Here is a 21,856-nt window from a genome sequence, read left to right as displayed (position 1 = left end):
AAAAAAATATCACCGGACTATTGCATAATTAATTTTAGACCCTTTCAAAATTATTTTGCTCTTATCTTATGATTTAATTTTTTTATTTTTCATTAGCACCAGAGGGATAAAAAAAATTGAAATAGTTGAGAGAGTCCAAAAAATAAATAAGAATATGTATCTAAAAATGAGCTATATACTTCATAGAGTCCAAAGTGTTGATAATTTTAATAGTTATATTGAAGTAATTCACAATGAACTAGTAATAATAATAATAATAATAATAATAATAATAATAATAATAATAATAATAATAATAATAATAATAATAATAATAATGATGATAATGTACATTTGTCTTGGCATCACTAGTCATAGAAAAGCTGCACGGGTCTTCTGACTTTTCTTATGCCTTCTATTATTGTCCTTGGAATCTCTCTCCTCTTGCTCCAAATTTTGTGAAATAATCTCTCACTTTAATAATACAACCTATATCTAAATAATTAACAACAAGAAATCCCAACTTAAGAGAGAGTTATTTTTTTCTACATTCCACTATATGTTTGTATGCCCTTATTGCATGTATACTATTTAAAATTATTACTTCTGATACTCCTTGAAATTAACCGATCATTAAAAGTTAAACAAATTTAAATATAAAAAGATCAGAGTATTTTTTTATTATTATTATAGTCTAGTGTATTTTTTCTTCTATCAAATTATCAAAACTTAATTTGAAAAGTAATCGAGAATATTTATGTAAATAACAAATGTTTTTAAAGGCACAAAGAAAAAAAATATACTATAACAAAAGTGATTAATAATATTATTATTGAATGAAAGTTCGTATACAGGAGATAAAAGTGGCTTTTTAAAGTTTGAATAATGCTTATACATGGATCACCACTCTTCTATGTAATCAAAAGGTAAAAGAAAACCTTTCATTGGATAGTTAGAAGGATCTTATTTTAGAGTTTGAATAATACGCAATAATAAAAACTTTAAGAAGATTACATTTTTCTTGTATATATCCATAAGATCTATTAACTATATCATTAATGAGATATAATAATGTTTGCCATCATCCATTTTGATGGCAGAAGTAGACAACATGAATGGATGCATGAACAAAAGGGATCTGAACTCATCTCCTCTATGCTATGATTTGCTCAAATCTTCTCTTCCAAGCTTCCCTTTAATTAGTAAAGCAATATTAAAAATCCCATGCATCACTTCTTTCTTCTTCTCAAAGTTATGAATGGATCAAACTCGCGCAACAATTCATTAACATATTCAATGTGCAAAAAAAAAAAAAAAAAAAGGTTTAGAAACTAATAATTATCCAAAAAAAAGTTGAAAGCAAGATTAAGACCAATATGGTCATGACTCAACTATTGTGATCAGTATAATTAACCTCTCCTTAAACTCATATGATAACCAAGAAGAGAGGAGTAAAAAAAAAAGAAGAAGAAAGAACGAATTAAATACACCATTCTTAATTATTTATCCCTAACAAAAGCTCCAAAGACTAAACTCTCCTTCCTCATCACACTCCTCCCATGAAGAGAAGAGTGTGTTGATAGTCTGATCCATGCACTTGGGTGACTGCAATGCTCCAAACTCATTAATCCATGGATCATCTCCAGATGGGCCTGTCATCAACTCTGTTGATGTTTCCGCCGTAGTTGTAATCTCATCGGCGGTAGCCGATGAAGCAGAAGGCGGCGATGGCGTAGGGCTAAACGAGGTGGTGCTAATGGCGGCATTAGCGGCGGCGGCGGCGACTCTTTGTATAGACTTGGGAGACATGAGAGTGTTCGGGGCGTGATCCGGGGCGGCGATCATCGGGAAGTTGAGGTCGGCTGACGAGCCTTTCAGGCAGAGGAGGGCGGCGTCGTAGGCTCTCGCGGCCGCCTCCGGTGTTGAATAAGATCCTAGCCAGATCCTAGTCTTTTGATGAGGTGCTCTTATCTCAGACACCCACGAGCCCCAACTCCTCATCCTGACTCCCTTGTATTGCTTCTTACTACTACTACTACTACTACTACTACTACTACTACTCACCTTAGGTTGGATGGCAGTGTTGGTGTTTTGGAGGACTGGAAGAGAGGAGGTTGGAGAGTGAAGAATACTTTTGCTCTTGCTCTTGGTCTTCACCATGGATGGTTTATGACGATGATGATGATGGTGATGGTGATAGTTTGCTGTTTGTGTTTCCTTTGCTTCTCCTTGACTAGATTCTTGAGAGGCTTCTTTGAGTAGGAGAGAAGGAAATAGTGTAAAGGAGGATATTTATAGAGGGAGGGAGAGAGAGAGAGATAGAGAGAGAGAGAGAGATTGGCTGATTGGTGGCTAGATAGATCTTTTATCAAGATTAATAGGCAAAGGAAAAGGTAAAAGGAATGAGCTTGTACAAGGAGACTGGTCAATGATCTTTCAAGTGTCACATAATGGAAATATATTATCATAATTATTATTATATTTATAAGGGAGTAATCAAGTCATGTTTATTGTTTATTATGTCTTGTACCTTTTTGGAAAGTGCTAGGTGTTATTGAGGAAAAAGTTAGCATGATGCCATTGCCTCACTTGTGAAGTTTGTACTTTAACAAGCATAGTAAATAATTGAGTGGAGGAGAAGATACATATAAACCTAGGAGCTAAAGTCCTATTATAGCATTTAATGGTTTAGTAACCATGAAACAATCTACCCCTAAAACTGAGACAAGTCACTGAAATCAGATGACTCACACTGTCCTTGAAGAAAATACTGCTCATGCATTGGACGGAGTAGCCTACTCCACCACTCATGAGAGTAAGCAATTGGAACAAGTCTACTAATGCCTAACCACAACACAGCACAAGGACATGCAGATGACTCTCGAGGGAAAGGGATATATGTTACAGTTTTACCCCTCTGATCAGCTCCTTACATGTAAAGATGCAGGTTGTTTTTCTAAAAAAAAAGTTTATGTAACTAATTAAATGATCCCCACAAATTTCAACTCAGATTAAATTTCTGTGAGATATTTAAGTTAATCAAGAGAGAGCTAAGTGCTGTGAAGTTTAAAGTACACTGAGACATGAGTAAATTAAGTTATAATTTATATTTATATATATATATATAGAGAGAGAGAGAGAGAGAGAGAGAGAGAGAGGGCTAAGTCTAATAAAAGTGTCTATATTGAGAGTGAGGGCTTAGTGAAGAGGAATGGCATAGGATTCTCCCAAAGCCAAAGAGGGGGAGGTTTCCTGGATATGTGTGTGGGTCCCAGGGGCTCAGCCTGTATGTTGGAAGATGCTATGCATGCAGCCAGCCTTCCCCCTCTGCAACCCCCAACAACTCTCTCTCTCTCTCTCTCTCTCTCTCTCACTTAGCTGGATCTCCTCTGTCTCCCAAACAAAGATTAACCGCGTCTTCTTCACTCATTACTCAAATGCCCTCAGAACCAAGGCGCCATAAATTAATATGACCCAAAACTATAACCCCCATTAAATTATATGGGGGCCACTTCGTTTCTTTCTTTCTTTTCTTTTTTCCTTCTTTTTTTGGGGCCAATCCTTTTATCTCGTACTCATATTGCATCTAGAAGAACATACGAAAATAATGCACTAACTAGTGGAACAAGGTCATACCAAACAGGCATTACAAGGTAGTAGTACACACTACACACTGCTACTTTGCTCATTAACAACCACCTTTGGAATCTTAAAGTTGACCTATGGGCTATGGTTCAAACAATAGTTCTTTTGCATGATAACAAACGGAGCTAGAAACAAAATATAATACGACCCTCTTCCAATCTCTTTAAAGAAAAATTAAAAAATAAAATAAAAACTTACCCTAGTCAACCCTATTCAAAATACACCACAATAAATTGAAATGTTTTTAAGTATATAGCTGGAAACTTCAAGGAATATTCATGGGCTCATGGTATTGGTTGTTGTATCCAATTTGATGGGCTACAATTCTAGGTGCAGGTAGAATAATTTGCCTTCTAATTAACACTCCCAACTGTCCTTTTTCTGGCTTTATGTCTACTACGCGTTATTGACTGGGATAAAGCCACCCATACTCGCTTTCCACTATTAATATGATGTCACACACACACACACACACACACACTGTCACATGAGAGAGTAATTAAACTTTGGCTTCACTGTTAAGGGATTCTTCTCTCCTCTGCCCACTGTGAAGCTTTCAAAGCTCCATCACATGACTCTGTGGGTTGTATTATATTATATATGGCTTTGGCTATAGATCTGACGTTGTTGGGTTTTCCTCTTAATTTATTCCTCAAAACTTTGTTCTAGACTACTTCTTACTTTTATATAAATATATACAACCTTTGTCCATACTCAACTGGGAGTCTGGGACTTCACTTCAGCTTCCTTTCTACTGTGATATAGATAAATAAAAGAGTCGATTAGTGTTGATGAAAAATAGTGTCGTCAATCCGTATTGCCTCTTGTTGCTATTATATGACGAAATGCTGTGAAGTGTGAACAAAGTACAAAGAGTAATATTGTATATGACCTGCTGTCTAACACCTGAAGCAAGTGTTTACATGCAAGCAGTTCTCGATTCTCTCCATCAGCTGTAGAGTTTGGGTCCACAACAAAACCATGTAGCTTAAGAATATTATAAGTCCAAATACATCACTTAAAAATATACCTTTCAGAAGCTGTCAATAAAAACGGAAAGTTGAATGAAAGATAAGCTCACAGCTAGCAACCAAATGCTGAAATTTATGATCTTAATCTTGATACAAAAAAGAAAGATAATAATTTCTCCGAGAAATTAGAAATTTGCAGAATCCAAAGATAAAGAGTTGTCGTATGCCATAACATGTCAAAGCTTTGTTTTGTACAACTGATTGAAAGGTGGAATACTTAAAAAGTCCAATGACAATTATCATTTCCTGCAAGGCTTGGCTATTTCTGAGTTCATACTGCAAGTCTGCAATGACTCCAGCCAAGCAACCTCCTCCTGTCCCTCCTTCCCTGTTTTCAATCAATTAAATTTAACCAGAATAAAGTAAATGAAGATACCAAATTGATTGCAGGCATCTCCTCCAATCTAGTCCTTCATGAACTAGAAAAAGAATTTCCTAACACATTCTTTTTTAAGGCTGTTATGTTGTTCCCTGGGCAAATATCAAGTATGAAAAACCACATGGGCTCATGCAAAACCGAACCAATCATGCAGGGTGCAAAAGGTCCAAATGATATACTTGGAAACACCAAATTTCGTTTGCATCTAGCACCGGCCATATAATATCATGATATCTGAATTACATCAACAACTAGTTTCCAAAGCTACTAATAAATACTAGGGGCCGTTTGATTTTATGTATTGTACTAAATAAGAAAATATTTTTCTATCTTCCCTCTTTTCTTTCTGTTAAAAGTTGAGAGATTGTATTTTGACATCCGGTTAACTAAACTATGCCAAGATAATACATATAAACCAACTTAGCCTAAAAATGAATATTTTATGGGTCCTTACCCTTTCTCCCCAGCACACTTATCTACTCTTTGTGTTCATTATACTGTATCATTTACACTAGCAAATGTTTATGAAACGTTCTTCTCAAAAGAAAAGTTCACTGATAACATGTTAGTTGAATGATATATCAAATTCAACCATCTCCTGACTCATATTGTTTTTAAACAAAGTAAAACAAATAGTTTAAACCAATTATAGTGCAGGAAGTTGAATAATTTGTTGCGCATATGCCCTCTTTCAGGTAAAAGGTGGTAACACTTGAACAATAATAGGGCAGTAAGATCCTAAGTGTTGGATTTTACATATCGTCATGATGCATCAAACTTTATCAGGGGAGGAAAAGAAATTTTCAAAATTGGAACCCACTTCTGGCAGAAGAACAATCCTAGTTGCCAGTTACCATTAACATGTAACCGTGGGAAAAACTTCAAGTGGATATCCAAAGTTCCAAACAAAGAGTCTCCTCTCGTCTTTGCACTGCTGAGGAAAGATGAATGAGGTCACATGACAAATAACATTTGGCCTTTCAAAATCAAAGTAAGCATACTACAATCAGATAGAATCTAATAACACAAAAGAACATGCGAGAAGAATCAGATAGAACCTGGAGAGCAATATAATATCCTCAATGAACTAGTTAATCTAATCCTAACCAATTTGTATATCCTGTCAGATTCTGTGAAGTACAACAGATAAACATCGATTTTTAGTGAAGCGAGTATAAGCAAAGAGGGAGAAACTTCATTTATCTTAAAAAAGTATTCTAACTAGTGTTAATGATTAAAGAAGCATTGCGATAATCTTCACTAAAGGAGTGTTAATACAACCCTCCACCTAGATATAGATGTTCTCCAAAGTCACACAAGAATGATGAACCAACTAAATATATATAAAAGTAAAGTAAGTCTTGCAATTTATTCTGCATCATTGACCATGTTACTAAAGAGATATATTATGAAAAGTTATTTGATGCAAAATTCGTTCTCTCTGTCAAAACATATCATATTGCTGCAAATTAATCTGACTTGGTTCATGATATTTTGAGATATCTAATACATAGAGTGATCAGCAATCGCCATGTTTGCCCCTTTTGTATCCTTAATTTCAGTTTTTTTTTTTCTCTTACCTATTTTCCTTCAAGGTATGATCAAGCCTAATTCCCAAATTTCACATGGTATTCCTTACATGCAGAACCATTATGTCATCACAATTTAATCTGCATCAATTGATGATCCTTCTAACAATGCCATGTCCTTGGGGTCCTGGATTTTTAGATGCATGTTATCATTGTCTATGAAATATATAGATAGCTAACACTTTCCTCTGTTTAGCGTTTTCAAAGTAGTACCCTTGGACATATCTTAAAATCCATAATGGCTGAACTGTGGCAAATATCCAGACCACTGAAACATCTTGCAGCCCTAGGGCAGTGAGTATTCCATTGTTAGAAAACAATAGTCTTAGATGCTAATGGATGATTTCAAGCAGATGATGTCTAAAACATACCAACAAGTGTAACACAATATTATAGATTCAAAAGAAAAAGGAATACTCCAAAGATGCTAACAGTCTTGGAATGTTATGTACAGAACCAATCATCTAGAAAATATAATGGAAGTATAATAACCTAATCTCTAGAGAGAACAACACAACCCAATTGTTGTAAATTTGTAATGTTCGACGGGAATCCACTTTAATCTAGAATTCTAGAGGAAATAGTTGATTCTAACTGATGGCACCCAACAAAAGCCACCATGTTGCAACCGCCCATATCATTAATTGGAGGCTTTACATAGGTTACATAGGTTTTATATTTAAAGAAATGATAAGGATTTTACAGACAAAAATAACCCAAAAATGTACATTTGAGAGATCCCATCTAATTTCTCCTACGTTTAGGTTCTACAGTGGACTCTGCTAACCCAAAAAGTAGGTAATGTATTGATTGAATTTGTTTCAAGATCATCTAAACTCAAATAAAGGTGGGATAAATTACATCTGAACTAAAAAAAGAGACTAGATTTAATTTATTAAATATAATCTCATGTTATACAATTGAAACAAGGAAAAGGGCTAAAATCACAATCCAAAGCTAGCCTACATCTTTAGCTAATCATACAAAGTCCTACATCACCAGCAACATGAGAAGAAGAACAATCAAATAAAAACGACGTCTTTCAGCAAGAAATCTAAATGTTTATACCGCTCTCTAAGAGCAAGAACGCAAACCCTTATCCCGTTCGCCTCCAAGAAGTGATCAGAAGCAGCAAGAACAATCGAAAGGGCAAAGCGGTGTGTCCCCGGCATCCCGATTCCCAATTCCCAGCTCCTCTGCGGAGTAGATAGCAAACCCATCCGCCGTCCTCCTCCGCCGCGCCTTCACCTCGGGACCGTCGTCCACTAAACCTTCCCCCTTCTTCTTCTTCTTCTTCTTCTTCTTGCTCTTCTTCTCCTCCCCCGTGTCGCCACCATTACCGTGTTCCTCGATTCTTTTCTTTAATATCTTTTGCTCATGGTCATCGTTTTGCTCTTGGGTGGAGATGGCTTCCTTCCTCTTCTTGGCCTTCTTACGTTGGAAGATGTCTTCGATCTCTTGGCCGGGCTTATTCTTCTTCTTTTTCTCATTCTTCTTGTTCTCTTCGCCTGTGAGGCCGTTGTTGGAATCGAGGGGAGGAGAAGAAGGGGTTATCTTCTTGTGAGATGGGGCGGTCGCCATTGGAAGGGGAAGAAGAAAGAAGAAATATTTAAGATTGGGGAAAAGACTTTGGATTTATCCCTAGCAGCAAATCCTTTACCAAGTTTTTTTTTTTTACTCTGCTAGGGTTTCCACAGCCAAGAACAACTGAGAGAAGAGAGACGGACGTTTTCCATTTCTACCCTTCTTCTGTTTCTTTTTTTGCATATCACCACCTATATTGTGGCTTTACCATAAAAAACTTCCTCCTTTTACATATTTATAATTATACCACTTTTTAGGCGTTTGTGTGGAAAACCACCTCTGTATGAATATTCTCAGATTGTTCCAAGTTTCCTTTCTGGACATATTCCGCCGCCCATCAAGTTGTTTTCTGAATTAGTAGGGGAAGAAGGAATATATCCCATAAAGAGATAGGAAGTACTTTTGCGCAAATATACTACAGGAAAAAGAGTTTATTCCAGAATATGAAAAAAATAGAGGTGGTTTTTTGCAACAAAAAAGAAAAAAAATCATATTATTATGAGATATTCGATTGTTTTAATCGTCCTTACATTTTTATTGCACTCATCGGCAGCTTCAACCATCCTTGCTCGTCAAAATGCCTTGATCTTCTTTTTAACCGATCTTAGTGCTCGTTAACTTATTCACCAATTAAACCAATATTACTTCAAATGATGCCATGTCTGGCTAACATCATAGTGTTATAATTAATCGAGTGGTAATCTTCCACTAAACGAAGTACATAATGCAATTAGGAAAACAATAGAGCTTAGTCTCTACTAGATGCTTCACGAATTATTTCTTTGTGGCTGGAATCTCTACAATAGTAGCATAGTCTACAGTGTTAGATTTGGCAGCTCCATTAGCAGATGTTGGTAGCTCGAGTGCCTTTGTCTTCTCTCTGTTCTCCATTTGCTGGATCTGGTGATCCTTGCTCTTGCCCCATATGAGACAGTAAAGACCAACAACTATAATGGCTGCACCAATCATCCTGTTGTTCCCCAACAATAAGAAAACAAAAATTTGAAGTTAGTCTGTTAAAAGCTTTGTTTTAACTCTTTAATGCAATTGTTTGATTGATCTGTAATCAGATGTCATGTTTACCTCCCCAAGGTGATCTCCTCTGCTAGAATAATGGAGCCCAACACAGTCACTATGATCATGCAAAGTGGGTTGAAGGCAGTCACAAAGACTGGACCCCTATCCTTCATCACTACTGCTTGAACATAGTATGCGACTCCAGAGCACATCACTCCCTTAACATAGATGACAGTGCCAATTGTTAGCTAGATTTCATCTTTAACATATATATATATATATTTGTATCAATTGGAGAAGAAGGGTAGCGTTCGTTTTACCGAGTAGACGGCGGTAAAGAGTCGCATGTCGAAGCCGAGCAACCAAGGCTTGACGCTGCGCTCCATTACTAGGGCAACTGCGCCGCTTTCCGCCGTACCCATGACGCATATCAAGGTGGTCAGAGAGAGCTCCGCCGGGTAGGACTTCAACGTATGAGACTGTATAAAATGATATGATCTGATAAGTCTTTACTGCCATACCGAGAGACACCTCCTTAGTAAATTAGAGTCTTAATTAACACAAAATTAAAGAGTGTAGTACCTGAAGTAAGAAGAATGCAGACCAACAGAAACAACTGAACAAAAGCATAAATATGCCTACAAGCCAGTGACTGTTATCCTCGCTACCAGCATCAGAATTGTGGTGGCTTCTGCCCTTATTCCATATAAATTCTACAACTGGACCTTTGTAGAGTATCATCAGCAATGCGCCGGCTACAGTAACCAGAGTTCCGATGATCTTCACTTGGCTACTTCGTTTCTTGATATCTATTTTCTCCATTCTAGTCAGAGAAGGACAATCAGCATGACTCGCCAATCTTGCCTTTAAATCTGTGTACATGATACAGAAGATTGACTGGAGATTGATGTATGTACCTGACTAAAATGGCATTTACAAAGGTCACTGCAGGCAATATGTTGTAAAGAGCAGATGAGAAACTTGCTGATGTGTCCTTGGTACCCATGTAGTAGAAGTTTTGATCAAGCACAGGCCTTGAATAGAAGACAGGTACTAGTGTTAGTTGTGTGGATTAAAATAATGAATTCAAGTTAACTAGGTGATGATAAAGTTTGTAGGTGAATAGATTTAGTACTCCAGTAGTCCAAGAGCCACTATCTTGAGGAAGACGGAGAGTGTCATCTTGGGCCTCATTTTCCTGTCGACGATTAGCATATTAGTGATGTCTGAGAAGGCTCTTTACAATATATATATTGAAAGTACTTTGGTGAAAGCATGAACTATTGGGTCAGTTGCCATCGCCATTAATTGTCATGGCTGTCAATTTAGGATATGTAGGACAATTCGCATCCTCTCCTCCTCTTACTATTTTTTGTCTTGATTTTACTATAAAGAGATTGTGTTTACTTTAACATGAGCTACTCCTAATCAAGGAAATGAAAGACATAGAAGAACTCAACATAGATTCACTCTGAATTAAATAAATCTCCTGCTGGAGTTGTTGTTTCTAACTATTTGATCAAAACCCAGAAGCTAAAACTCGTGTGTGCATGCGTGCATGCATGCACGCACCAGTATATGTCCTCACTTCTATCCTAGCAAGATATATAGATAGATAATAGAGAGTTAACCACCTCTCAAACCACAGGGCAAACGGGGCAATCACGACGGCGGCGACAATATTCCGGTAGACGACGAGCACATAATGGCTCATCCCTTGCTTGAGCGACGCGACGGAGATGACGAACATCCCGGCATACCCAAACTGCAAGAAAACCATGGCCAAGTATGGCTTCACAACACTCCATAACTCACTAAGACCCATCTAGCTAGCTCTCTATAAACTCTTCCTGATCACTAGCTAGAGAGAGCTCCTGAGAAGACTCAAACCTAAACGTATACTTATATAGCCAACCACTCTAAGCAAGTTTATGGCTCATTCCCTTGATCCAATTTGTAAAACACTTAAATAGTGAGCCTCCTACTGCACTATCCTTTTCCAAGGAACATGCACCTAGCTAGCTAAGTTTGTAGGGCTCTCTCATTATTTAAGTAAGCTAATGCTATCAATTCTTTTTTGGGGTTTAAAATTGCCAGTTGGGTAGTGACGATTCAAAGGGCCTGTTTGTGTGCTAATGCTAGTGCAGATTAGTGCATGCTGATGGTCTCTTGTACCTGTGGTGGAGACAGCTTGTGGATCAAAGTTTTAATGCGTTCATGTTAGGATTTGCAATTGGCCCAGGCTTATCCAGAGTCCACACATAACATAACATATCGATGTTTTCTTTCTTTCTCTCTTTTTTTCTTGCCTCGCAATACTTGTGGTCAAAATGATAGATATGCTACATTTCAAAGTAAGTCATGGATAAGGCTTACACCAAGATATGAGCGAGAAAAAAGTGATCGCTTCCTAAATATATTTAATTACATCAGACTCTCACAATAAAAAGAGACTGTTTTCAAGACTTAGAACGTATGACCGTACTTTGCTCAAGAACATAGATATATAATTACTGTGGTTTTTTTTTTTTTTTTTTCTTCCCACTATAATGAATATGACAATCTATAAGTTTTCTTTGCAAGAACTTCTCTCAAATCTTCCTTCCCACTGTAATCTTTTGAGAAGGACAGGAGAAGGGTCTGGTGAGGAGACACTCCATTACTCCAAGGCAGGCAAATTGACCTCACAAGCATTTGAAGAGCACTAGCTAATTATGTGCCACTACAAATAAAAGGTGTTTGAGGGCACACCTGACTTCCATATCGCACAAAGTAGTAAATTCTTGTGGCATATTGTACTAAGGAAAATTATCAAGACCACATGAAACATCATAACATCAACTGTAAACAAATTTCACAGAGCGGAGCCTGTTCTTAGCAACCTAAGAAAGGAAAGGAGTTTCATATTTGAGCAAGCAAGTAGTTTGATGGTACACAGAATAGTCTTGGTAATGTTTATAATTGCTTTATGGGTCAATATGGCTAAAAGAATAATTGATTGGAGGTTTAACTAATCCATTATGACATATTTAATTATAGATGTAGCAATGCATGCAAAAGCAACAAAGCAAAAACATTTTTCTTAGCCCTTAGAAGCATCAAGCATATTTGGTAGGGCAATATATTAGTTCAATTTTAATGCCCACCAAACTGAATCTTACAGTAGCAAGAATATGCAACCCTACACTCCCCACAAAGTCTAGGGATGAATCTGAACAATTTTATAAACTTTGATTTATCGGTTAAGAATTCATTAGGATCATGATATATCAAAGTAATACAGACTACAAGAGTTGGAGGAGAGCATGAAATCGGTTGTAATTTTACCAAGTAATGGAGTAAAATAAGTCTCATCCAGATCTTCAGTTCTTTTCTCAAATACATGCACTAACATCCTTAACAATTCTCGCATATGTAACTCAATGTCATGAATTAATTGGCCCTCAAATCAATCAAAGCTCAAAAAAGCTACAATAATTGAACAAAAGCTTGCTCCTATTAATGCCAAAAGTAAAGAGCTCTTTTGTTGAAACGTAAAGAATTATCAATCATGTTCTAAAGCTAGTAAAAAGAAAGGATGCTTTAATAAATGCTGGCATCCATACAAGTTATAGTAACACAGCAGTCAGATAGCTTTCCAAGTTGCAACTTAAAAAAAAAGGTCCTCAGTGCACCATGGGACAAATTAAAAGCATGTCAATTGTTGGTTATGTAGTTCCAAAGAATCATCTCATGGGGACAGAGACATATTTTAGAAAGATTCAGTGCCTAAAGCAGCTCGAATCCTGGAAAACCCAATTGCTTACGAAACTTTAAATCCTTGTCCGTTTCCTTACACCAATCTTGGGGTTTTTATTCATATATTAAAATGCTCCAGAAAATGCAAGACGGAGATAGATCTCTATGACACAATGTGTTCAAAAGAGCTCAATAATGAGCTTATTGTGATTAACAATTTAATCCATCTGTGCACGCAAGTATCTCTCTTTCCTATGCTTTTCTAAAGTAGAGTTATAGGACAAGCTAATTTTAATATAAGAGATTCTTATTCTGACATTCTGTCTCCCTCTCCATCTAGCTTATTGGTTGGTTTATTGTGAAATCCTACCTCATATTGACCTGTTTGAAAATCAACTTGTCCCTTCTCAGGTATGGTTACAAACAAAGTTGCCCATAGTTTCCCTCACTATGGTATACAAATCATAACAGATACTAGAAAATTTGGTAGTACGAATGGTATTGATAATTTCTGAACTTATAATTTATACATGATTCTCCAAATGACAAGTAACAGCAGGTTCCCACAATGACTTGAACCTGTTCAAAGAAAAGAACTTCTAAACCTGACCAAAATGAAAGCAGGTACTGCATTTTCCAGGGCTTCCATCCGTACTATATTATTGGCAGACAAAATCTGCCAATGGAATGCTGAAGTGCCCCTTATCACTATAAGAGTTGGCCTTTGCCAGGCTGTTTTCTACAACAAAGAGTAGGAAAAACAACTCTTCTATGAAATAACAAAAGTTAGATAGAACATATCAAAGGTGAGTTAAATTAAGATGTCTAAAGCTACAATGACATACTCAAGGTTCAAGCAAGAAAGCAGAGCCTTCAAATCTAAATTTTACAGGAGATCAACATGGCAAACATATGTCACAGAACAAAGAGGCAAGAATTTAGAATATGAGACAGACAAACTAATAGCTACTGACTTTAGTGATTGAGTTGGTAATGACTTTGCTCTTACAAACTCATACTACCTTGGAGAAAGAGGGCCCCTTTTCTGTAAATAAGGAAGATATATAGCCTCCGGGATAATGCTTTTAGCTAAGTTTTGTTAATGTGTCATTCCAGATCAAAAACATTCATTCGTCTTACCTGCCTTTTGTCTGTAATACCAATAAGCAACCTTTCAACACGACAATTAACTCAAGTTTCTACAATGTCTTGTCAGAAATTACCACATCAAAAGAAAGAAAAAAGGAACTTCTGATTTCTGAGCTCAGGGAATCTGAAGGGAAATCCAAAATCCTACATCTATAAAAAGAATGATGGAAGAAGTGAAACAAATCAAACAATGAAACCACACCACCTTACAAGACTTTTATGAGGATCAAATAGTTCTCAGTTCTAATACACCATTACTTAATTAAGCATTTCAGCGCCATCTTATAATGAACAGAAATAAAATAATAGGATGCAAGCCATAATTCAAGAGTATCATCCACAGTACCTAGCAGAAATATCAAATTCACAGAATAAGAGCATAATTGACCATAAACGATCACCTTTGAAGGGAAAGCCAAACATCTTCATTCAATAAACATTGAGACCATCATCCTTCCTCTATCCAGGGTATACAAGTCAAAGCTCAAACAATAAAATGGCTCCTTTTTTTGCAGAAAGAACCGAGACTTTCTACATCAATGTAATCCCAGGTTCATCAGCCAACTTGTTGCTCCCTCCGGATCCATAATATGACAACAGAATGTATACTACATGAAAAACCCAGAAATCTGACACATTTGCAGTCTCGTATGCATCATTGAGTTCTAAAGTAAACTCCCAAACATATCGAGCCATGCCGCCTGGGACTTCATCTCCTGGATGGACAGCTTCCTCCATTTCGCCTCTAAAGGCGTTGCCTTGGATGGTTTTACCAACTTCAGAGCCGATTCCAACCATGCAACTGAAAGCCCATTCACCTTCCAATATTTGGTCACCTCATGAATCAGGAAGGGGAACGAATCCGACTCAATTCCCAGTTCATCCTCATCCCCATTACTCTCCTCCTCGTTCTCCTCTTTCTTCACCGATTCCTTATACACGGTGCCATTCTTGCTCGTTTTTGTTTCTTTGTTCATCTCATCGGAGATCTTCGCCTTCTTCTTGGGTTTCTTTTGCTCCGAGGACGGGCCCCAAGCCTCGGCGGAGAGCTCGTAGACGATTCCGCGATCGTCAGGGTCAGAGTGGTTGAACTTGTGGCGGAGGTGGCGGATCTTGTTGTAGAGCTTCTCCTTGGTGAGGGGGGTGGAAAGAGAGCTCTGGATGGAGTTGTAGAAGGCGTCCATGGCGGCCCGAGTTGGGATCGCGCCCGTCCTCGCGCGGAAATCGATCATGCCCCGGAGAACCGCCACGGCGTCGGCGTCCGACCTCGCCTGCTTCTTGGAGTCGGGGCTCTTCTCGCCAGAGGCGGCGGATTCCTTCCGCTTCCGGCGGCGCGCGGAGACATCGTCGGGCATGGGATCGTAGGATTTGGGGGTCTTGGAAGGGGAAAAGTTAGGGTTTTGGGGAGGTTTTGGTTCTGGGTCGAGGTTAGGTTTCGAACGCTTCGAGGTCGACGACATCCTTTTCACTCGAGGGGGGATTTATGTGAACGAAGACAGGAGACTGCTAAGCTCATAAAGATCACTAATTTGGTTGGACGTAATATGCAAATATTTAGTAAAATTAGGGTGTAATTTATAAAATATTAAACATACAGTGTGTAAATAGTAAATACCTAAAAACTTAGGATTTTAAATTTAAAGATTTAATTCTTAAACATGTAATCAGCTTTTTCCTTTATATGCAAGATGATATTAGCTCCTTTTCTTTTAATTCTTTTGTGTGTTTTTCATCAACTATATCTTCCTAATATTTAGTCTTCTTACAGAGAAGGTATTCTTATATAATCAGATCATTCCCTGTTTAAAAGATTCTGTTAATTGAATATTAAGAGGCATTTATCGAGATTCATGATTTATGTTCGAGTACCCACAAAATGTTATGTCACCATTTTCAAGTTGCATTATATCTTTTTGTTGATTACATTGTGTAACTTACTGTTTGATGAAAGATTAAACTGTGTAACTTGAGAATTTATATCAATCCTAAGCTGTGCAAGAAAGCCCAGGTGGGTTTCCATATTTAAAAGAAAAAAATAACTGCCATACTAGAATTGAAGTTAGTTTGCTGTTAATGAACACAGCACGTTCAGTAATAGAACCTGCCAAATATATGCACACTTGTGCATACTTCACAAATTATACAAGAAAAGATAACCAAGTAGAACAAGCAAGAGCAATAAACTAATGCAGCCATCCAGATGACAGGAGAGCACTTGAGATTCAATGGTCTCGTAAGGAATTCTGTACATGGAAACTAACTAGATTTCATAATTGCAGACTAAATTACAGATGACTGCTTGTTAGTAGCAACAGGAAGTCAAATTAATATCCTAATCTTCATTGTCGTAGTCTTCATCCTCATCTATTCGCATTGTCAATTGTACAAACCTGGACGGTTCTACACTTATGTCACCGACTACATCTGGTAAAGGCCAAGCAGAATATTCACCACCTTTCTCAGCCTCTGCATTTGGATTTGCACTTGCAACTGTGTCTGGCTCGGAGTTGCATGAAGGCTGTGTAGCTTGAGTAACATTTTCATCCACAGAGAGATTCTTCTCCAAATGATCTGTTTCCTCTGAAAAGGGCTCACCATCTTCAGCAAAAATGCTGTTCTCATCTTCAAACTTCATGTATCGTACTTCTTTTGCCCTGGTCGGTGGCCGACCTCGACCTCTTCCTCTGCCCCTACCGCGACCTCGCGGGTTGACATTAGAACTCCTCATTGCCTATCAGAGCAAGTATTCAATTATTCAAGAAGGAATATTGCTGTGAGCACACAGTACAATGTAAATTCAAGTGAGAAAAAATACCACTTTGTTTGATCTAGCTTCCTCATTTTCTAAGTCGTCGTCATGTGACACTGACTTTCTGTCCATTAAGAATAGAAATTTCAGTTGGCTGATGCTTATTGTAAGTTACATGAAAGCTGCAAATTAAGCATGTATCAATAAATTACCTTCTCCTAGATATTCCTTTTTCGTCTCCACAAGATTCCGTGCCACCAAGGTTAGGTACCTTGTTGACAACATCAGTTAAGAAATCAAAAGCGCTATACATCTTCACACATTGTTTTCTGGAAATCTCAGAAAAAGCAAGAACTGATTACTTAATACTTTTGGTTAGTGAAGTAGCTGCAAAATCTGTCAAACTCTTGAATTGTCCAGTACAGATAAACGACCTTAAAGATAAGCTTACTAGACAGGTAAATATGATAAATAACAACCACATAGAATTCCAGATTAGTACCATCAAGTTTAGACTGCTGATTCGAAGTAGAGAAATACATGGTTGCAGTAAAGCCGACAAAGTTGTGATGCCAAATTTTCAGAACATGCTTATTCGAAAGGTTCCCAAATGTACTCTAATAGATAGTTTCTTTCTTCATGACCAAAGACATCAAGGTTCTTCCTCGACATCAGGCCTCATGGATGGAATCACATCTTAAAACACAAATGCACTTAAACTTGTGCACCATGCCTATGCTTAATGCACGCAACCTCTATCTTCTCCTTTAAATGTTAAGTGGAATAGCTTGCCAAATATTATAATTCAAAACTAAATCATAGATATGCATAAAGAACCTAAAAAATTTCAAACTGATAATATTTTCTCATATGTAAAAAGATTCATAAAAGTGCTATGGGCTGCCAAAAGAACAACTAAAACTCATCTCAAGCATAACATGTAATACTGGAGACCAATTGGCATACCTGGAAAACTAACAAGTAGAGGTGGCAATAATATCAATTTGCTGATGCATAACAATTTCATCCTTACACTAATCAGACATGCCCAAATTACTACATAAACCAGAAGTATTAACTAACACAGTCTCAATAAAACAGAAACTCCTTTAATGGTCTGGCAAACTTACAAGTGCAAAGAATTCAGTGTCTTTGCGCCCCTCTGAAGAGTAACTTCATAGGTCCTGTCACAGAGATCTTGTAGAAATAACTCCAAAGCTTTTGCTGAAATCAATTATATAAGCAAAATATTAGCCATTTTTCAGTATTGATTATCTTGGTAACTTACTCATATAAGTAAGCAGGAATAACAAAAGTTGTCATGACCTGATAACTCGACACAATAATCTGACTTTTAAACTCGTTTATGACACGACTAACCCATTTATAATCTGACTAACCTGTCTATAAATCGATTAACCCGTTTATAGCCCGAAAAACCCGTTTATAACTCTAAAAAAAAAAATCTGTTTATAACTCAAAAAATTCATTTATAACCAAAATAATTTATATAAATTTTGATAACTTGTGTCACCCGATAACCTGTTTATAACCCGTATAATCTATTTAATAAATTAGTCATGTTCATATTTAGAAATTTTGACTCGTTTAATAAGCATGTCGTATTCATATTTGCAATATTATGACCCAATCCGAACCAGAATCCAGCTTACCCAAACTGATTGCTACCACTATAAGTAAATACATCATTAGTGGTTTTAAACCATATGTAAAATGACTGGTATATTATCTTTTCTGGACTTATTCTTTTACCAAATCCATTATAACTTGTAAGTTTACCATAGTCTTAAAGACTGTTTTAAACAAGAGCAGGGAGTGAGCTGAAATCATCCAAAGTGTTGAAACTGTTAAATTCAACTCTAATGGCTTAAAACAATATATTTCTGGTAAGAAATTAGCACATTTCAGGTCAAACTTTGAAGATGTATAATGTGGCACAGCAAAATAACTCATGCTGCTCAACACAACGCTAAACAGCTAGATGATGAAAACTTTCCAATGTATAAGAACAAAGGCCTAGATTGTCGTGTCTTACAAACTAAAAGGGGCACAGCCAATGCGATCTTGCCAACATCCTCATCTGCTTGCATTATCTTCTTTATTCGTGACTGTCATAGCACAAAATACAAACAATTGACTTAAATCCATATATCAATAATTGTGTCATAACAACTTCAAAGAATCCAAACACTATGAAGTTCCAAATTATGTTGCTCTTAAAGCAACACTGAGATGATCAAAAGCTACACCAGACATTAATATAATTTGACAAAAGGCAACGTGGAATTTGATGACAAAGCGAAGTGCAATAGTCTAGGTTAAATAATTAGACAGAAAAATATTTCGTGATTTCTAACAGAAAATTAACAAATTTAGTGCATTAACATTGGTAAAAAAAAAGATTAGATATGGAAGAAATAAATACACCGACTTCTATTTCAATGATCTTTTTCCTTAAATACATGCACAAATAAAAAGAAGAAAGAAGATACGAAACAGACAGAAACTGAATAAGCAAACAGCTGGAAATGATAAGACTGTTATCCTAACCCTCGAAGATAATGATCTTGTGAAATCAGAAATTAACTAATGAAAATTACATCTCCAGCAGAAGAATAGAATTTTGGACTGAAATGTGTGGCATAACATGTCACTGAATCAACTAATCTTATCCACTTGTTCTGTTGATTCAGTCGGTAAAACTTTATCTACTAAAAAGGTTCACTTTTAACTTGTAATTTCTGTTGCCTAGAATTTACTTGATTTATATCTTGCCAGTTACAAACATCTATCCATTTCATTTCATCAGAAAACTCAATTTTGATCTGCAAGATGTTATTGCCATCATAAAGGATAGAACGAAAAGGTAGAAGCCAATAATTTCTTTAATCAATCTATAAAACATGGTCCAAAACGTGAATTCCAAAATCAACAACACCTACCAGCAATTCTAGCACATATGTGCTGGAATTATCACCAAACTATGTACTCTCTATCCACCCAACAACGAAATCCCCTTTTCTGGGCTCAGACTATGGAATTTTGACACATTTATTCGAATTACCCCCTGTTCCGGTAGTGAATTTAGGGCTACCCATCGAATAGTTCGAGATAGAGTAAAGTCTCAGAGGAGGACTTTTAACGCATCATTCCCTGAAAACTATGACACTGGACGACCCAAATGATAACTACAATCACCTAGGGCTCTGTTCAAGTCTCGTTCGTCACGGAATCGCTCCCATGCAAGAATAGCTGTATTAACGCAGAGAAACCACAGATCCGCCAAGGATCCCCAACATATTACTAAATCGAAGCTTAAAGAGACAGAATCGAGTACACGAAACCGGAAATTTCTTCTAACAAATCACGAACTCATAAAATAAATCGGGAAAATATAGGGGGTAGAAGCAAACCGCAGGGAATCGAGTGCCAAGCTTCTTCCTCATCTCCTTCGTCTTCTTCCCTCTCGATCACTCGATCAAACTCGAGTCTTCGGATCGGGATCTCAACACGAAATTCGAGCAGTGTTTCGACTTTTTCTCCTTATTTTCCCTAATTATTTTTCGCTTTTTTTATATTCGTTTTTTTTTCCCCATCGTTAATTAGTAATTACTCTCATTGGTTCACGTGGGGTCCACCCACGGAGCGCCGCTCGAGGGCGTGATCCTGCCGTCCGATCCATTAAGCCATCAAAAAGGGGTTATTTTTGCAAATATACCCTCCTAAAATCTATTATTTTCATATATCTAAAGTCTGTATTTACATATATAACCCGGAAACACTTAATATTTGTATTATCCAAGATATAATAAGAGCTTAGATTTTAAATTAATCTAAACGTAGATTTCTTCTGCTTTCATGCATACGGATGAGTGCGTTCTTTAAAGAATAAATCATCTCTACTTTCATAAAGAACTTGAGATATGACTTCATTGATAATGATATCAAGTTAGAAGGCTTTCAGGATCCTCTCTAATGATTCTTTTGATTTATTAGAATTAAATAAAATTTCTAGGATAAGGACATGTATTGATTACTACCACCCAGCAGAGCTGGTGGAGATGTTTGTATAGTCCACGTCACAATGGCATATAATAATAAGTTAAGTTTTTGGATCAATTAGTCATGTCTTGTTTTTCTAATCCGGCCACGCGTGAAAATTAGAGGCCACCATAAAAATTAGGTGAAATTATATTTCACCTTTTGTATTCTTATTTTTTTATTTATTTATATCAATTTAGATATTCTTATTATTTAGAATAAAAATAATATTGTTACATTTTTTAATATATTTAATTAAATTACATGGCAAATATAAAGATCCTCGTAAAGAGTTGAAAAAAATTGCAATGCATATAAAATAATATATAGAATAAAAATATGATAAAATTTTGTAAATAAATATATGTTTTTGTTATCTAAAATTCGATCGATATTATTTAAGATATATACCGATACGACTTAGTCAGATTGTGTCCACTCGCGACATTGGGTTCATTGGGATAAGTCTATTTATCTAGTTTAATTTTGCTTGAGAAAATAAGGTCTTTTGTCAGGAGGCGTTCGAACGCCAAAGACCTGCGTTCGAACTAGCTATGCAAACGCCTACACGCATTCACAAAAATAGAGAATGAGAATTACGTGTTTGAATGACCATGGCCCTGTTTGAACACCTGCACGTGTGCGCAAAGACAGAGAACAGTATTTACACGTTGAACATAGCGCGACGAGAACTTTTAGCTTTTAGGGTTATAATTTGATTGTTTGGATATGTGGAGGAAACCATAATTAGAGTTTATCTGATAATTGCACTAGCAATCGTTGGAAAACTCTTTTCAAGGGTGACAACATATCCAAAATTCAGTAAAATTCAACAGATTGATCATCTAGAATTTCTTTCGAAAGTTACGTCATCAAATCTATCCAAAACCGCTACGGATCGGATCAAGTCGGTTCGTAACACATACCAATTTAT

General features: G+C 36.7%; 4 protein-coding genes and 1 long non-coding RNA gene across 5 annotated transcripts; all 5 read right to left on the bottom strand.

The window, feature by feature from the left end:
- Positions 1-1,488: 1,488 nt before the first annotated feature.
- LOC140787571 (ethylene-responsive transcription factor ERF037-like) lies at positions 1,489-2,139 on the bottom strand. Its single transcript, XM_073136562.1, has one exon. The coding sequence runs from the start codon at positions 2,137-2,139 to the stop codon at positions 1,489-1,491; it is 651 nt and encodes a 216-aa protein (XP_072992663.1).
- Positions 2,140-5,603: 3,464 nt separating this feature from the next.
- On the bottom strand, positions 5,604-8,393 carry LOC140787436 (uncharacterized). Its single transcript, XR_012108850.1, has 2 exons — positions 7,692-8,393; positions 5,604-5,965 (listed from the first exon to the last, which is right to left on the bottom strand). It is a non-coding gene; the product is annotated as an uncharacterized lncRNA (long non-coding RNA).
- Positions 8,394-8,848: 455 nt separating this feature from the next.
- LOC140786610 (WAT1-related protein At1g21890-like) lies at positions 8,849-11,244 on the bottom strand. Its single transcript, XM_073135177.1, has 7 exons — positions 10,859-11,244; positions 10,360-10,422; positions 10,142-10,258; positions 9,807-10,047; positions 9,545-9,703; positions 9,291-9,442; positions 8,849-9,177 (listed from the first exon to the last, which is right to left on the bottom strand). The coding sequence occupies exons 1-7, from the start codon at positions 11,047-11,049 to the stop codon at positions 8,982-8,984; spliced, it is 1,119 nt and encodes a 372-aa protein (XP_072991278.1). The 5' UTR covers positions 11,050-11,244; the 3' UTR covers positions 8,849-8,981.
- Positions 11,245-14,513: 3,269 nt separating this feature from the next.
- On the bottom strand, positions 14,514-15,622 carry LOC140785483 (uncharacterized). The gene has a single exon (XM_073133320.1). It carries the CDS (start codon positions 15,569-15,571, stop codon positions 14,777-14,779), a length of 795 nt encoding a protein of 264 aa, XP_072989421.1. The 5' UTR covers positions 15,572-15,622; the 3' UTR covers positions 14,514-14,776.
- A 668-nt stretch (positions 15,623-16,290) lies between these two features.
- LOC140787502 (uncharacterized) lies at positions 16,291-20,535 on the bottom strand. Its single transcript, XM_073136448.1, has 6 exons — positions 20,295-20,535; positions 18,917-18,989; positions 17,991-18,084; positions 17,073-17,189; positions 16,927-16,984; positions 16,291-16,842 (listed from the first exon to the last, which is right to left on the bottom strand). The coding sequence occupies exons 1-6, from the start codon at positions 20,325-20,327 to the stop codon at positions 16,444-16,446; spliced, it is 774 nt and encodes a 257-aa protein (XP_072992549.1). The 5' UTR covers positions 20,328-20,535; the 3' UTR covers positions 16,291-16,443.
- Between the last annotated feature and the right edge of the window lie 1,321 nt (positions 20,536-21,856).

The sequence above is a fragment of the Typha latifolia genome, chromosome 4 (assembly GCF_019914945.1).
Source record: "Typha latifolia isolate L0001 chromosome 4, TyphaL0001v2, whole genome shotgun sequence".
Classification (NCBI taxonomy): domain Eukaryota; kingdom Viridiplantae; phylum Streptophyta; class Magnoliopsida; order Poales; family Typhaceae; genus Typha; species Typha latifolia.
The sequence above is the reverse complement of the archived record's forward strand: the minus strand, read 5'-3'. Positions and strand labels throughout refer to the sequence as shown.

Coding starts and splice junctions, on each gene's coding strand:
- LOC140786610 (XM_073135177.1), bottom strand. CDS start 11,049: ATGGGTCTTAGTGAGTTATGGAGTGTTGTGAAGCCATACTTGGCCATG. Junction 9,704..9,806: donor CTGCATTCTTCTTACTTCAG/GTACTACACTCT, acceptor CATTTTATACAG/TCTCATACGTTGAAGTCCTA. Junction 9,178..9,290: donor GAGGAGATCACCTTGGGGAG/GTAAACATGACA, acceptor GGGGAACAACAG/GATGATTGGTGCAGCCATTA.
- LOC140787502 (XM_073136448.1), bottom strand. CDS start 20,327: ATGAGGAAGAAGCTTGGCACTCGATTCCCTGCG. Junction 18,085..18,916: donor GGCTGTGCCCCTTTTAGTTT/GTAAGACACGAC, acceptor AATTGATTTCAG/CAAAAGCTTTGGAGTTATTT. Junction 16,843..16,926: donor AAGCTAGATCAAACAAAGTG/GTATTTTTTCTC, acceptor TTGCTCTGATAG/GCAATGAGGAGTTCTAATGT.
- LOC140787571 (XM_073136562.1), bottom strand. CDS start 2,139: ATGGTGAAGACCAAGAGCAAGAGCAAAAGTATTCTTCACTCTCCAACC.
- LOC140785483 (XM_073133320.1), bottom strand. CDS start 15,571: ATGTCGTCGACCTCGAAGCGTTCGAAACCTAACCTCGACCCAGAACCA.